At 39.0% G+C, this 15,691-nt stretch overlaps 1 protein-coding gene across 1 annotated transcript in view; it reads left to right on the top strand.

Moving 5' to 3' along the window:
• The window catches only part of LOC139687560 (serine/threonine-protein kinase 32B), a 538,955-nt gene that overhangs the window by 489,386 nt on the left and 33,878 nt on the right, over window positions 1-15,691 (top strand). Inside the window, exon 6 of the mRNA XM_071584772.1 lies at window positions 13,345-13,434. Within this exon, the coding sequence (XP_071440873.1) occupies window positions 13,345-13,434 (90 nt within the window). The remainder of the gene's footprint in view (window positions 1-13,344; window positions 13,435-15,691) is intronic.

Here is a 15,691-nt window from a genome sequence, read left to right as displayed (position 1 = left end):
GTTTTTCCCCACCTAATCTGGTTTATCTTTCATCTCTCGAAATGATATTCATATTGATTGGCCACTGCGTTCGTACCCATATGATTTATTTTCGAAAACATTTCACTCTTATTTTCTCGCTGGTTAAAACAATCTTGACTTATACGCTATATAATATGGTCTACGAGAAGTTTCAGCCTCAAATTGCATGCAGATATTCGGAAAAGTAATTATTTCGTTGGCTTATCTTTATTTTTATGGTATTTTCATTTAATTAAACTGGTTTTTAAATTGTTAGCTTAACTATTTTTATTTACGATAGATTCCACTCGTTGCATTCATATTAAGGTATTTTTAATATTTCTTCTGAGAATGGATTTTAAATGGGTTATTTTCTTATGTAGTGAAAACATTTTTAAGGAATGCAATTTACAATGTGAGCCTCCTTACATGTTAGTCAAATTGCAACATGAGAATATAATGAATAAGTTCCAAATTGCTATCCGCGAAAACCATGCTGCACGATTAGTAGTCTTATTTTTAAGCATCTACATGTCACGACGTTAATCTGAACTGAAAAATACGCAAGAGTAAGAGTATTTTAATCTAGCGATTGTAGCGTCTTTTTGATATCAGTTATATAAACATACTTTCTTAGAGTTAGCGAACAGATGTCAAACACTTTGTGGCAACGATGGCTATCGCTTCAGATTCGAAAATCGAAAAAACGAAACTGAAAGGTAATTTTACCATGGCCAGATTCGACATATGCGTCTCATCTGTCACCGGCCCAGGTGGCTCACCTGTTGAACTTAAGGTGATGTAAAAAAACCCTACTATTCGGCATTATTCTCCCCAAATGGACCAGCCATCAGTAAGGTTTCTTTGATTCGAGTGGTTGTTTAGTGACAATATTAAAATACATTCTTTACTTTATCATGAACCTCATGTACCACGGTAGTTTATTACATTACTAGAGCTTCTCCTTGCCTCAGTATTCGCTTAAACGCAACGAAGTAAACAACTTGGACGTAGTGTGCCAGTATAGCATATACCGATTGCGGTAGTAAACTTCAAGTAAAAACTCTTGCCCTATGGGCGAGCGCGCACATGTACATCAGATCTAGGTGTACAAGATGTGTACCAACAAATGTAGAACGTACTAACCCCATAAGAAAAAAAATCTATTTATTTCCGGGATCGCACCCACTCGGTCACACTCTAGCCCTCACACCGTTCGTGGCCCACAGCCATCCGTTCTCGTTCGATCGATGGAACATGGGACAGGGTCGCGCTGATCGGACACGGGCATGGGAACCCCGGTAGTACGTGAAAGATGGCGAGAGTGCGATGAGGGATCGATTTCCCAGAGGGTCATCGCCGCCGCCACGAAATGTGACTCGGGGGGGGGGGGGAAATGGTGAAGTGGTAGAACGGCAGAGAGAATCAAGGATAGCCGGTAATGCTCGGACGTCCCGCCTCCCTGACTCTTCTCTCTTCCTCGCCCTCTGTTTCCCTCCGTCCGCCAGTCTCCCTTCCGTCCCACTCCCGTTCCCCGACACATCCCTCACCCACTATTTTCTCTTTCCCTCTTGACTCTCCGGCACGAGGTTTATTCCCTCCCCCGCCGTTATCCCCTTACACCCTCCTCCTCAGTTTCACCCCCTTTGCCATAGAATTTCCGGGGAGAAAACACATATTTATCAGTTATCGGTGATATCTGAGTCTTTTTATGGCCAGGGCGGAGTCCTCTGGAGCTCGCATTCCTCGTGTTCAGTCCTCCCTCGATCCCTCCTCCCTTAAGCGTTGTGCGAACTTCTCTCTCGTAGTCCAAATGCGTCCCGTGATTGGTTTGGGAGGGACGGAAAGAAAGAAAACAAGCGACGCGCGTTGTTTGGGCGTGGTGAAAGGCGTGAAGGGTATTGAGGAACGTCACCCTGTAATGGGCGATGGGACCAGACCGCCGAAGTGAATGTGGATGAGAGGAAGAGAAGGGGAATAGGGTGGGTCGGACGGAGGTAATCCATCGCATTGAGCTCGATTGTTATGATTGGATTTGGGTGTTTACCCTCAGGCGTAAGCCTGATGGAGAATACGTGTTGTTTGTTTTTCCGTATTAGTGCTCTTAAAGGGGACTCCCGTGTCATCCACAAATTTTGATTTATTCATAGCGCAAACGAATATATTGGGCTATTTGTTCCCTTCCTGGCGTCAATTGGCACACTCGACTTCGCCATTACTTGCCCTCTCCATCCACCTTGACATTCTCCGAACGTCGCATTAAAATGTGATCTGGTACAACGGTTTGATATTCGCAACTGACGAATCAACCTTCTCTGGTCCGTGAGCAAAGCAAATATTTTCTTCCACCCCCCACACGCATTGCGTAAAAGTTGGCTAGGTGTGATGGAGCGAAGTTTCGCAAATACTCTAATTCATTGCATTTTCTCAAATGCATTTGAGTTTACTTTTTGGTGTCTTAATATTATTAAATTGAAATCATTGAGGCAAATGAAACTATTTGTCGAAAACCAGTCAACAGGGGTGAAAGGAAGTATTTTGTAAAAATTCACCTTAAACAAACAAACTTTCCTACAAAGTTCTATTTATATTTATTAAAAATAGTTTCATGCATAAATAAACTAAATTTGATGATATGATAATGCAGAAAGTATAATTTCACGCACGTGTGAATTCTTTGTAAGTGTTTAGTTGTTAGTGTATAATAGAAATATATTCCGTGCATTCGCATGCAATAAGTACCGTAGTAAAAACCAAAGGTTATTTGAAACGTTAAAAATCAACTTCTCCTTGCAGACGATCTGAAAATATCTACTATAGGATTAGACAAGGTTTTCTCATTTATCCAATAAAAAGAAATCATTCAATAATTCGCACCCTAAAATTTGATACCGACGTTCAAGTAATCAAATGACCATGGAACTAGGATTCAATTATGAAAAAAAGTGTGCCGGATGCTCTCTTCTAATCTGAACACTTTCCAAACGTATTTAGTGAGCAATTTCCAAAAAGGAAATTCAGCGAGCGTAATGAAGGGAATTTTGATCAAAATAATCACTGAAAGGGTAAAAAATGCGTTCACGTCCTAAACTTTGAGTGGTTGACGGGGAAGCGTGTGCCCCGATCCGTAACTTTGGGCGTCATGGCATGCGGTCATCTCCCGCAGCCATCAAAGCGTCACGGCGCCTACTTTCCGGCCACATGTCACCGCTCAATTCTCTTGACACTCAGCGAAGCGTGTAAATCAGTAATTAACTAAGCAGTCAATGTTGGACACTATCTCTCTCGGCAAGGGAAGAGATCTTGCGCCCGCGTCGAGCATTAAATTCAAGTAGAGCGAAATACCTCGCTTCCACGCACCCCCCCCCCCCGCACTCTTCCTCCTCCGTCCGTCCACACGCGTTCTCCAAAATGGGATTGATTATCCCTTCCCTCGAATCCAGAACCCTCTTCCCTCACCGACGCAATTCGAAACCCCCTCTATCTCTCCTCGCACCCGCTCTCCAACACGGCGTGCCGCTATTTATGTTGGATTACACGCACGCCATTAATCGGAGTCACATCGCGTCACACTGCTTACCGTTATATTGATCTCCGGGTCGGGTCTCCTCCTTCCTTCCCCCCCCCCGCTCCCACATCCACCGTTGAAAGTGGAGGCAGCCGACTTCGTCACTCCCCCCCCTCATCAAACCTTCCTCGACGCGCCACGACACTACGACGCCTAAAACAGACATCCCCCCGTCTTTCCTTCCTCATTCTCCCGACGTGAGAGAGAGGGCTAGAGCTCCTCTTCCCACCCTACCATACCCTTCCGCTCGCTCCACGCCTCCCGCGGCCTCGCCCCTCCCCCCCATACTTTCTCCCGTCCGTCACCCCCAATAGAGCACCTCATCCCTCTCTATCTCCCCCACCTCTCCCACTTCTCTCATCATCCCCTCCGCTCACTCCTCCCTCCCATCCACTCCTACCGTCTCCGTAACCTACACCACTCATCGGCTGGTCCCCTTTAACTCCCTAGCAGAAGTCTCACAATCTTTCTCGTTATGCCTTCCTCCAAAATAACTCTCCGTCTCCTCTCGCCAATTTCGCGTTTTCTTCTTCTTCTTCCTCTCCTTTCATCATGTGCCCCTCTCCTCCGCCTCCTCACCCCATCCTCCTCGACCTGCCTTCCCCCCCCCCTTGGCCTTTGTCTGCTGCCCACGAGCGGGAGCATGCTCGTGCAAACAACTCCGTATGTATCTCTCGCTCATCAAGAAGACGCTATATTGTGGGTAGGGGTCCGTCCATCCAGTCCTTGAGTTTACTTCGACGAAAGGGAATGAAGATTTATAATTGAAAATTTTATTTTTAGAAAAGATGGATATTTATTGCTCATCTACAAAATCGTAGCACCTGAATCGGAACGTAATTTGACTGTCTTAGATGAACTTACCCTTGCTTTTGTCCCAGACTAGATCCGATTGTTTCGTCCATTATATTAAAGGTACCAAAATTATTATTTATATTGCAGATTTCGCGGTCTATCATGGAAAGAAGATCAAGCTACAATTGGCTGCGAACTTTGATAACTTTAGATTGTAAAATGTGAGAGTTAGAAGCTTAACTGAAAAGTCACGTTATGACAAACCTTTGAGATGTCTTTGTTTCAGCCAATCAGTCGGATAATTATTCACTATTTGTTACCTTTGTTTTAGAATAAATAGATAATTGGAATATTTTGGCCGTTAATATCATCATTGGAAAGCAAATATGTAAAAAAGTGTACTTAAGGGCTACTGATTACCATTCTCCATTGGCTATATTTTCACGTCATTGCGGTAAACCCTCTTTTCGGCTTGATTATGATTACGTCACTCAATTTGATACCTTTTGTACATATTTCTTGGAGATAGGGTCTAAAAAATTTCAAAGAACAATGATTCTCTCAAATTTTATGCAATGACGAATTCGATATATAAATAGAATATTTTTTAAGTATAATAGTAATTCAAGAATTGTTTGGCGTAATTCAACTTTAAATCATGTCCCTATCCGTCAAGATATTATAAATCCTTAGAGATGAAAAATTAGCCTCACTGAATAGAATTTTTCTCTTCCCTTAATTTTTTCATGAATACCGGTTTCAACACATTTTGTTCCTCTTTTCGTTTTATCCACTCATCTATAAAACATTTTCGTTACATTAGCATTTTTTGGCGTCCTTCCGGGAATAATATAAATGAGTCAGTTTTCATCCTTCCATTGTTGCATTTTTGTGATTATATTCTTTTTCCTTCCATCGAAGATGAGCCCACCTTGTTTAACATCTCTCTAGGCAAATGTTTCAGAACACAGTTTTTGATCCCCATTAGAAATTATCAGAACTCATTTACACACTTAAATTCCCTTCTCCAAAATAATAGCTTGTCTAGCTTTATTATAGTATTTGCTTTAACATCATCACATTTCACTGTACATCAGTGAATATAAATACTGCTTCACGTGTTTTCCGTTCAAAAACCTCAGCTTTGGGAGTTCATTCTATTCACAAACAAGGCGCCGAGATATTTTCATGTGTGATGTTATGCCAAGCCGGGGAATGCCGACGATATACGAGTATGAGAGTGAGTATTCCAAAATATTTAATATGAATGCATGTATAAACTCAACTGCTTTAGTCTTCATTTCGTGTTCGTTTGTGGTATTCATGTTAAAACGCAGTTACAATGAAACTTTTCCACCGATGTTAAATGTACTATTGTGTCTGAATTTTCTCAGGAATGAATGTGTTCGGAAATACTAATAAATGAAGTCAAGTGTCAGTATTTTTCACATTCTTTTCCATCTCCCTCGGGTTTTTGTTAGCCTGCGATATTTTTCAACCGATAATACACAATAAATTAATTTTCGTAAATCGTCATCCTGTCTTTCAGTAATATTATATTCCAATAATTTGATGTTTCCTATTAACAACGGAATTAGATTTTTTCAAACGTTTCCAGCAAACAATATAGTGTTACTGTGTACATTTCCTTTTCCTTCCCTCTCTCATTCAACGATCTTGAGAATAATTGATACCTGAACCGCAAAATATTATGGTAGGCGGTTATGTTGCATTCACAGTGAAATAAAAGTCAAAAGTTGTGTAACCCCATTTAATCTACTTTTCTATTTCCCATTACTCTATGATTCTCGATACTTTTTGCCATTTCTCATTTTACCATCTTCTTTTGCGCCTTCGTCCTCCTTCAACAGCAAATTCCCCTCTGGTTGTCCATGAAGGGTTTTTGCGGACAGGAAACCGCGCCTTCACTTATAAATGACCTCCCCGAGCTCCTCGCTCGTTTTCTCACAGAAGACTAAGGGAATTCAAGCCCGCTTTTCAAATTTCCACGTAGAATCTTATCGTGCTCTACACATTGAGACCTGGAAAATCCTTTGAATATTTTCTTTTTTTTTCATTCGGGAATCGACGTTTCTTCCAAGATACACTCGCCCTTTATTTCTTTCCTGCCCCCCTTGCCATCAGCTTTTCTCTCCGCTAGACGTTCTCCCTCCTTGTTCCATTTCAAACAGTTCGCGCCGTCTCGCCCCGACGACTTGCCTGGAAGTTTTCAAAAAGCGCCTTAATGAATGAGTTGGGGATTTTCTTGGTGGCTCAAAGTTCTCCCTTTATTGAATTTACGATTCGGTGAAACTTTTCGGCTCTCGAAAGAAATCTAGCATCCGTTCCGCACCTGCCCGAGGTTCGGCCGGGGAATGTAATATCCGGTGAAAATTAAACCGCTTGCAACAAAATGTTTTCATTGCCCCCTTAATTGGTTTCTTCCCTTCTTTTCCCACAACCATCTAATCTTTCTTCTTTCCCCTGTGATCTCGAGTCATTCCTGTCACAATCACGCCGCCATTCGTTTGACTCAAATTTTCCCCTCTCTCCTTTATCACGGGCTTTTTTATTTTACCCTTCTCAATTCGCTTTCCTGCGACCTTTTTTCTGTTTCAGGGTGGGTTACCCGACAATTCATTTTCAAGTCGAAGAAAAGGACTTTTGTATTTCCCGTAGACGCTTCCTGTCTTTGATTCTCTTTGAAAAGGGCTCTTAGCAATAATTTATCTTCGGAATCTCTTTATCAAATGTATTCAATCCTAAAATGACCGACTGACATTCATCTTAGTTGCCTTTACTGGATGCCTGATTTAGGTCTTAAGCATTTTAGCATTGATTAAAATGTGCGAAGAAAGTTGAGATTAATAGATTTTATCGGCCTCCTTATTTTTTTGTTTGGAAATGACTTGAATAAAGTAGTCATTGATATCAGGATATTTGGCTGACACCAAGTCTATTGACTCGAATTTAACATAGATGACAGATGTTTTTATTCTTGGTGTGAAAATATTTAGCTTATTCACAACCGTAGTAGTATTCATTAGTACTGGTATTCTGCCATTGAAGGCAGGTTTTGGTTGGAAACAAACTTTAATAAATAAGAAAAAGAATACAAAGTCTCTGGGTATTATTTCGAATGAAACATAAATTTGGAAAATAGTCGTTTTGCGTTGAGTGAAACGTACACATTTCGTAAAAAAAATTCAGCAAAGAGGGAGATTCATTGAATAGATGGCCTCTTTACAATTTTGTTACTATTTATTTATTTTACAATTACGTTGCAATTAGACGATTTTCCTGGTGGCAACGGTCAAGTTTGGTTAATGATCACTCTTACAACGAAAATTACATACATACATGCACTATAAAAACAGATAAGAGACAAAATATTTTTACATACACTGACACTTCCACATCACATACAAACCAACTTTCACATCACATACAAAATGCCGTCCACATCACATACAAACAATATTTTAATAATTACAATGAAGTTTATTACCTAGTGGCCGCTTTACATTTATACTGAAAACTTCTAAAATTGGATGGAAAGGGCTCAAACAAACCTCCAGGCAGCTGGTTCCAATCAATTATAGTTCTATTTAAAAAAGAGCATTTTTTCTTATTTGTTTTTTGCGTCCTTATTTTTATTTTGAAACTATGGTCGTTTTTTCCCTTAAAGTTAGGCTTTTCTATCCCATACCATAAGTCTTCTACGCTTCGTCCTTTTTAACGATTCTATACATTGTGCCTACCCTATTCCTTTTTCTTCTATTTTTCAAACTCTCCCATTTCAGTGCATCCAACATTTCTGTGACACTATCTGTTCTTTTGTACCTTCCGAGTTCATATCTTGCTGCCTTTCTTTGAACTTTTTCTATCGTTTTAATATGTCCCACCTCATATGGATCCCATTCTATGGGGGAGTATCCTAGGATAGGGATAACCAGTACCTTATATGCTTTTTCTTTTGTGGCTACGCTACTTCCTTTTAAATTTCTCATCACCCGATGCAATACTTTAAATGCCTTCCGTGTCAAATTATCTACTTGGACTCCCCACCCAAGATCCCAACTTAAATAAATGCCTAAATATTTGCATTGACTGGTGCATGGGATTCTTTCTCCAAAGAGGGTATAAATTTCCTTTTCTGCATTCTTTTTATTTGAAAAATTTATATGCTTACTTTTACTTATATTAATGCCCATATTATTATTTGTAACCCAGTCACCAAGGCGATCGATGTCATTTTGTAGTATTACGTGGTCATTTACATGCTCTATCCATCTGTTTATAATGCAGTCATCAGCAAAGAGTCTTATTTGGGAATATAAATTGTTTGGTAGATCGTTTACGTAAATTAGGACGTTACGTTAATGGTTCTTTAATGCGTCCTTAAATCGATGGAAATGACCAGTTTGGTTGATTGGATGGTAAGTGTTGGGATACTATTTCTCACATCCTTGACAGGAGGCAAGTTCTATTCGACCTTGTTCTTAGGCTATAGATGATGCTTCCACTAGACCTTTGAATGTAATCGCCGACGCGAAATTCAAGGGAGAATATGGACATTGTAGAGGATATATTAAAATTCTTACAGCAACATGAGCGAAGGTTTCCCTAAAATATATGTATGTTTATTTTAAATCAGTAAACGTCTTCTATTGAAGTTAATTTGTTCAATTAGTCCACACGAATGAAGACAATTATTTCAGTTACGTAGGTAATATGATACTGACGAATGAAATTAATGTTTTACGTATCTAATGGATCGGGAATAGGTAAAGTGACTCTAATTGTCCAGTGTTTATTTTATTGTCGGCATTTTACTGCCTCATTCACTAAGCATTAGAAAAATTGTGTTGTATCCATGGAAGTTGATATCAAAAGTATTTAGAGAGTTTTATCTGTTAAAAATTACGTTGATCGGTACCTGTACCCGTTTTTTTTCAGGCAAATATCTATCCTTAAGGAACTTAATTTTTTTTAAGCACATGACAGACACTCAAAGATTCTATCACCCTGCACCGAATCGGTATGTTCTACTACTACCGTAAACTTCAGGGTTTACAATAAAATAGGTGAAACGTCAACGAATTACACTGTAATCAAACCGGCAAACCGAACTTCAAGGTCATGAGTTTTAATCGCCATCTCGCTAAGGCATTTCGGCTGACCCAACAGAAATTTTTTTTCGTAGAATTTGCATTATTTTTGTTTCATCATAGTCCGTTTCCTATCTGTTTTCTAGTAACTCCTCCCGCATGTTCTCCACTTCACTCGAATCCCTGCGGACGCCATGCTCATTCCGTCACAAGACACCCACACCATCCCCCTCGTCCGTCCATCCATTCAGGCCGCCCTTTGGATCCACCAACCGCCTTTCCCCTCCCACGCTCGACCTCATTAAAGCCATCCTCCTCTTCGCGCGCCCCGCTTATATCCCCTCCGACCGTTCTTTCCCCCTGTTTTTATCCCCTCGCTCCTCCCCACGGCCCTCTTCAATATCTCCTCTGTAAACTAGTCCCTTCCACGTTTCCTTCATCCAAAAACTCCCAGAGCCTCCTTTATCCCACTCATTGACCTCCTCCTCCTACTCCCGCTTGCGGAAACATCTCTCCTTCTTTCTTGCTGTCATGAATCCACAGCATCCGATTCCACAAGACTTCCCGTCTTCTTCCATCAACAGTATGAAATCCTTTTCAGGTCATTTCTTTTTGAAGTTCTTGTTTTGTTATCATTACATTTTTAAAAGGTCCATTTTATATTTCTTACTCTCTTTCTAGCTATCTCCCGCTTGCTCTGTTGTCGTTTGTCGAACAGGGTTGGCGTTTAAGTTTCCGCAAACAAAAATGTCAAAAACGAAACACAAAACTAGTTCACTCCATTTCCCGTTTAGCGGTCGCATGGCTCTGGGAATGCTTGCCTTTCGCTCGCCACCCTGGCAGTATATAGGTATATGTTTTTTTAGCACATCTCTTGAGGTGAAAACGCAGTTGAATAACCCTCTTTCCCCTTCATTTATGGGCCACTCAGCGTTACAATAAGGTTCCTAAACACCCTTTCTCCTTCATCTTTCTCGCCTCATGGCCGGAGAGATTTAATGTTTCCTTTTTGCGATTAAAATCTTATGTACATATCATAGTTCCATGTGGTTTCAGCGGCGTGCTATTTTTTTAAATATTTTTATGCCAGTGTTTTCATGCAAAATCATCGCAGAGATGAAATAAAGGGAACTTTTCCCCACCGGGATGCAAAACAGTCACGGGCGTAATATCCGCATCCCTCACTTTCAAAGCAGTGCCATATCCATGGTAACCAGCTGTCTCATTAAAAAAATATTCTTCACTTTTCATTAAATTGAGATTAGGGGTCTACAATTAGTGACCTGTGAACGAAGGTGAAAATTGATCCTAACTTTGATGCGAACCGAATGAATATTTCTGACGATTCCAATTTCCATGGTTTTCCACATAAACTTTGAGCTTATACCATTAAATCATGCACCTAAAGCCGTCCATATCAATTCGTAAAAATTATCGTTTTTTTTCATTGGAGTTGGAACTGAGTTTTATGACGAATGTTGTGTGCTCAATTTAAAATCGCGTTCGAGTTGATGGAATGTCAATTCGTTAGTGTTCATCAGTTTTAAAATTCTAAGATATATAAAGGATTTATATCGGAGTCCTTCGGTTGACAAAAAATAAAATTTGTGGGAAATCATCTAGCATCTATTGATTAAAATTTGATCAGACGATTTCCCGTAACTGGAGTCGAGCATGGGAAATATTTTGATTGGACAGAGTTAGGTTTTTATATTTTATACGATTAGAGGGGTATTTATCAATTGTTTTTACGTTCAGACTTATGCGTGAATTTTCGCTGGTAACATTTGATTTGATAGTTCTTAGTATACGGCCTACTATTGATTTCAAACTGTCTCTCTCCCTCCCTTTAAACGACCAAACATTAACTAAAATGAAACTTTTTTCCAGAACACCAATTTAAGTTCGGCCTATTTATAAAGCATGGGATAAAAAGTTATTGTATTGAACTTTCATGTAAAAAAATACGTTTGGTGGATAAATTACAGACAGATAAAAATGTTCAGTGAGCATAGCAAACTCATAAGCTTACCAATTTATTGCTGAAAAGTATTAATCGTCGGCTAATTAACATTTCCATGAGAGTAAATATCGCGTAATTCCATCCGGGATAGAGCTCATTCTTATCCCCTACCGTCACGGACCACGAAATACTTTCAGTTAAACATTTTTTTGTTTAGACTCGTACCGAAAGTCAAGTTACTAATGGCTGAACGATACAATTTCATCTCAAAAGCGACTCAAACGATTTCATTATCTTTACTGATTTGATACGACGGAATATTCTCTCCCCCTTCCTCTCTCTCTTCTCTCTCTCTCTCTCTTACTCCCCGTTTTCCTCGTCCGGCTCAAAAGGATTTGCTCCAAATCCGGGATCTGAAAAACTTCTTCTGCCTCCCTTATCCTTTTCACTTTCCCAACTACCGCTCCCCAGCCGGCCGCATCTTTGCCCCACTCCACTTCCACTTCGCACTAACCCCCCAAAATTTCCCCACCCCAACTCTCGCCCTTCCCCGCTGACTTCCCTTATGGATCTCCCCTTTTTTTGCTATTTTCGAGAGATCCAAGTCCTCCCCACGCAGTCTCTCTAAATATGTGCAGTGCGCGTATTCACCGCTCTCGCCACGTGCCAAGGATATCCCGAACGAGGCGAGCTGGCGAATTCTTCGACGGTCTGTTTCTAATTATGATGGAGGAGGGAAAAGTGTTTCCATGCGTCGGAGCGATTTTGGTGCATAATGGCGCCCGCGTCGTTTTCGGCCAGCGCTCTCCTCTCTACATTCTTTTTTTTTTGTGTTGAAGGAAAATTCCACCGCCACCGCATTTATCTATTTCCTCCACTGTCATAATTAATTTTTCTTCTTTCGCCATCTTTCTCCGAACACCTACGCAGACTCACACATGAGCACACACATACACACACACACACACACACGAACGCACATATCTCCTCCCCATCTTCTGTTTATTTCTTTATCTCTCTCTTTCCCACGTACTTTCTACCTTCTCTCTTCCTCGATCTCTCCTCCTTGTTTCCACTGGAGTCCAGGTTTACTGGTTTCTGTTTTTCATCGCTTCATTGGAATCTCTTCCCTCGCTTCAGTTAACTTTGCACCCCAACCTTCCCATGGCTCGTTAATTAAGAATTCTTTATCATCCGACTTTTTTAATAACGTCCCCCAGAATCGTGTTAATCATTATCCGGTCGCGATTTTCCCGCTCCTGCTGAAATGCGAACTGATGGAAACATTCATCACATCTCGCTATATATTTGCTTAATTTGGGATGGGAAAGTAACAATTAATTTTTCGGAATCATCCATATATCTCTCTCTCCCCGACGCCACCGGCGCTTTCATGAGGGATGCTGTGCATTGGGGTACGGAAAAATCAATGCTAAAGTTGTTTTCACATCGGGGAGACTTCCAATTAGTTTTTGTAACTATGCTGCAAAGCAATTACATTTTGGCACGTCAATGATGGTATAACAAGCAGGGGTAGTAAAACCGCAAGGTATGAGGTAAAATGAAAGGAAATTTAAAGGAGAATATTTTTTAAGGGAGATTTTTTAAAGTTACCAAGATCATTTGGTTTTTCTAGGCGTTATTCACATTACTAACATTATATTTCAATCTCTTGAAATAAGTATACAGTAAATGGCACGATTGTACTCAAAGATAATGATATTATTCATCTTATTATAAGGCAACTTGAGGAAACTTTGATTGGTAAATATTTAATTATGATGATAATTCATGTAATCCATAGAAACACAATATCCGAGTATTTGCATATGGAGTCGGCATAAAATTTGCCCCCTCAGGTGAAAGCAATTTTCTTGAATAATATTTTCATTATTTTCTCCAAACAGGTCATGCCCACATCACAGACTTCAACATTGCCACTGTTCTTTCCGAGGGCCAACTGGCCACCTCCATGTCTGGCACCAAACCATATATGGGTGAGTTATTTTGATTAATATGTAAACCCTGTTAAGTAAATGAGTTTTTAATTAGTCATCGTGATTTTAAAATCACAAATACATTGGGAAAGATGAAACTTTCCCCAAAATTTGTAGGACTACGCGAGGGCTTGCATACTAGGATTACTGTTTATTTTCCTTTGACTGTAGTGGTCGTTTTAGCCCAATAGTTTTAAAAGAAAATCATTCGAATGAAATTCAAAGTGCTATTTTTTTGTGTTCTCTGTAAATTTTAAGTGATTAATGAATTTAATATTTGCAATATTTTTAATTGTTTTTATTATTTCATGCCTGTATTATTTTGTTATATTATACTATACATTTTAATTTAAACTTACAAAAATACCTGACTGAGTAGTATTCATTAATTGAAATGTTTTGATTGAATGGATTAGATATCAATTGCACCCAATGTATCCTTGTACAGAATGCACATATAGATACCGATATTATTATATTTGTAACATTTACAGACTACTGCTAAACCCGGAGGATTAACTGCAGGTTGCTTCTAAAATATCGGTATATATTACAGTAACTAACTTTGAAACATAATTTATATTTTTTATTATCAAAACGTAATGTACATACCAAGACGATTAATTACATTTTCTAATTTTACTCAGTTCTTGACAATAGCCAACCCACTTCAACTTCTAACCTTTTTAACTTTATTTCGTCAACCTTTTTAATTAGTAAGGCAGTTGGCTAATCCATATGGAGAGTAATATTTGGGATTATTTTTAATGTGCCTATTAAAATAATTAAGAATATATATTTTAGTTGAATTATTAGTTTTCTATTAAGAATATTTATCGTCCAGGATTTATATGTTTTCTCAGTAATTTCCTAAAATCGTTAAAAAAATTTGAGGTTATATGTGGAGTTTTAAGGTATCATTCCTACAAAACCTATATTTTCTTCCTGTATTCACATCAATAATTTGTAAGTAGCGTTTTTTGATTTTACTAAGATAATTGATTTGGAAAGACGTGGCGAGGTGGGCTTCAATGTAGTGCACTTTGATGCTATCTAACCGGCTATCGTTCCAAATTTCAAGTGATTCCTTTGAACTAAGCCTCTCTAAAACCCAAGCGGTGGAGTAACTGGTCACTGAAGTCTTGTAAGAAACCGAATGGTTGCGCAAGGGAACAAACTAATCCCCACTCTTCAGTTGATTGAATTTTAGGTGCTCCAATTTTTTGTTCGGGACGAGCTCCACTGTCACCAATCTATGTCTACGTATTACTACGTTGGATGCAAGAGAACTTTAGTACACACGAACTGATATTATTATTATTTCTCTCCTATAAAAAAAATATTTCAAGGTCTTTCGGGTGAAACAGTTTAATTAACAAGCAGATAGAGCTATAGTAGCTCATTAGGAAGAGGTAAAGAGAGTTAAGAGAACGCACCGGAGTAGGGGAATGATCTTGAAAAATTGGGTTTTTCATTACTGGTTATGATGGAAGCAATTTATTTTTCAGAAAATTGTTCCTTTCTCTTGTTGTTATTATTGCACTTCAATTTATGGAATGTAATAGCAATTAAATTGTAGAAGATTCCCAAATAAAATCTTTTTAGGCTCTTCTATGATGGGAGACAAACCAAACCACATCTACACTCGGGGTTTGTTATTCTGCATGGAGTGAAAATGAAATATATTGTCTAAAATAATTGAAATTGAATAAAAATCCGAAAAATGTATGCAATGAATTCCTTATCCTCTTTCTCCATTCCTTCTGAGATATCATATACCTCTTTATTGACGAGGGTACGAAAGGACCCTAACATTATAAAACGAAAACGGGTAATGGTTTGTTTAGGCACGAAAAAGTAAGTTAATGGACTTTGTAATGTGTATAGCCCCAAAGAAATGAGTAGATTTTGTTCGTACCTGTTCAGATATAACGTTTGAGTTTTTTCAGGCAAAATATTTATCATATCACATGCATTTTCCCGGAGTCAGGCAAGTAAATAAATTACTCTCTTCATTATCTTATCAAAGAAATGCATAAAATATTTAATTGATTTCACAAAGATATCATGCAGAAAAGTACTTTTTGCCTAAGAATTGAGAGACGCAAGAAAGTATTGTCCAAGTCAGGAAATCGCGCAGTGCTCCCTCTCATTAACGTAATCACATGCTATGCATTTTAGATCATTTAAGTGTCTTTATGAATAAATACTTTCGTTTTATGCTCTCAAATGTTTATAAAGTTTTAGCAATGCAAAT

The sequence above is a fragment of the Hetaerina americana genome, unplaced genomic scaffold, assembly GCF_022747635.1.
Source record: "Hetaerina americana unplaced genomic scaffold, ioHetAmer1.1.p SCAF_2, whole genome shotgun sequence".
NCBI lineage: Eukaryota > Metazoa > Arthropoda > Insecta > Odonata > Calopterygidae > Hetaerina > Hetaerina americana.
This window is presented reverse-complemented; position numbering and strand designations above follow the sequence as displayed.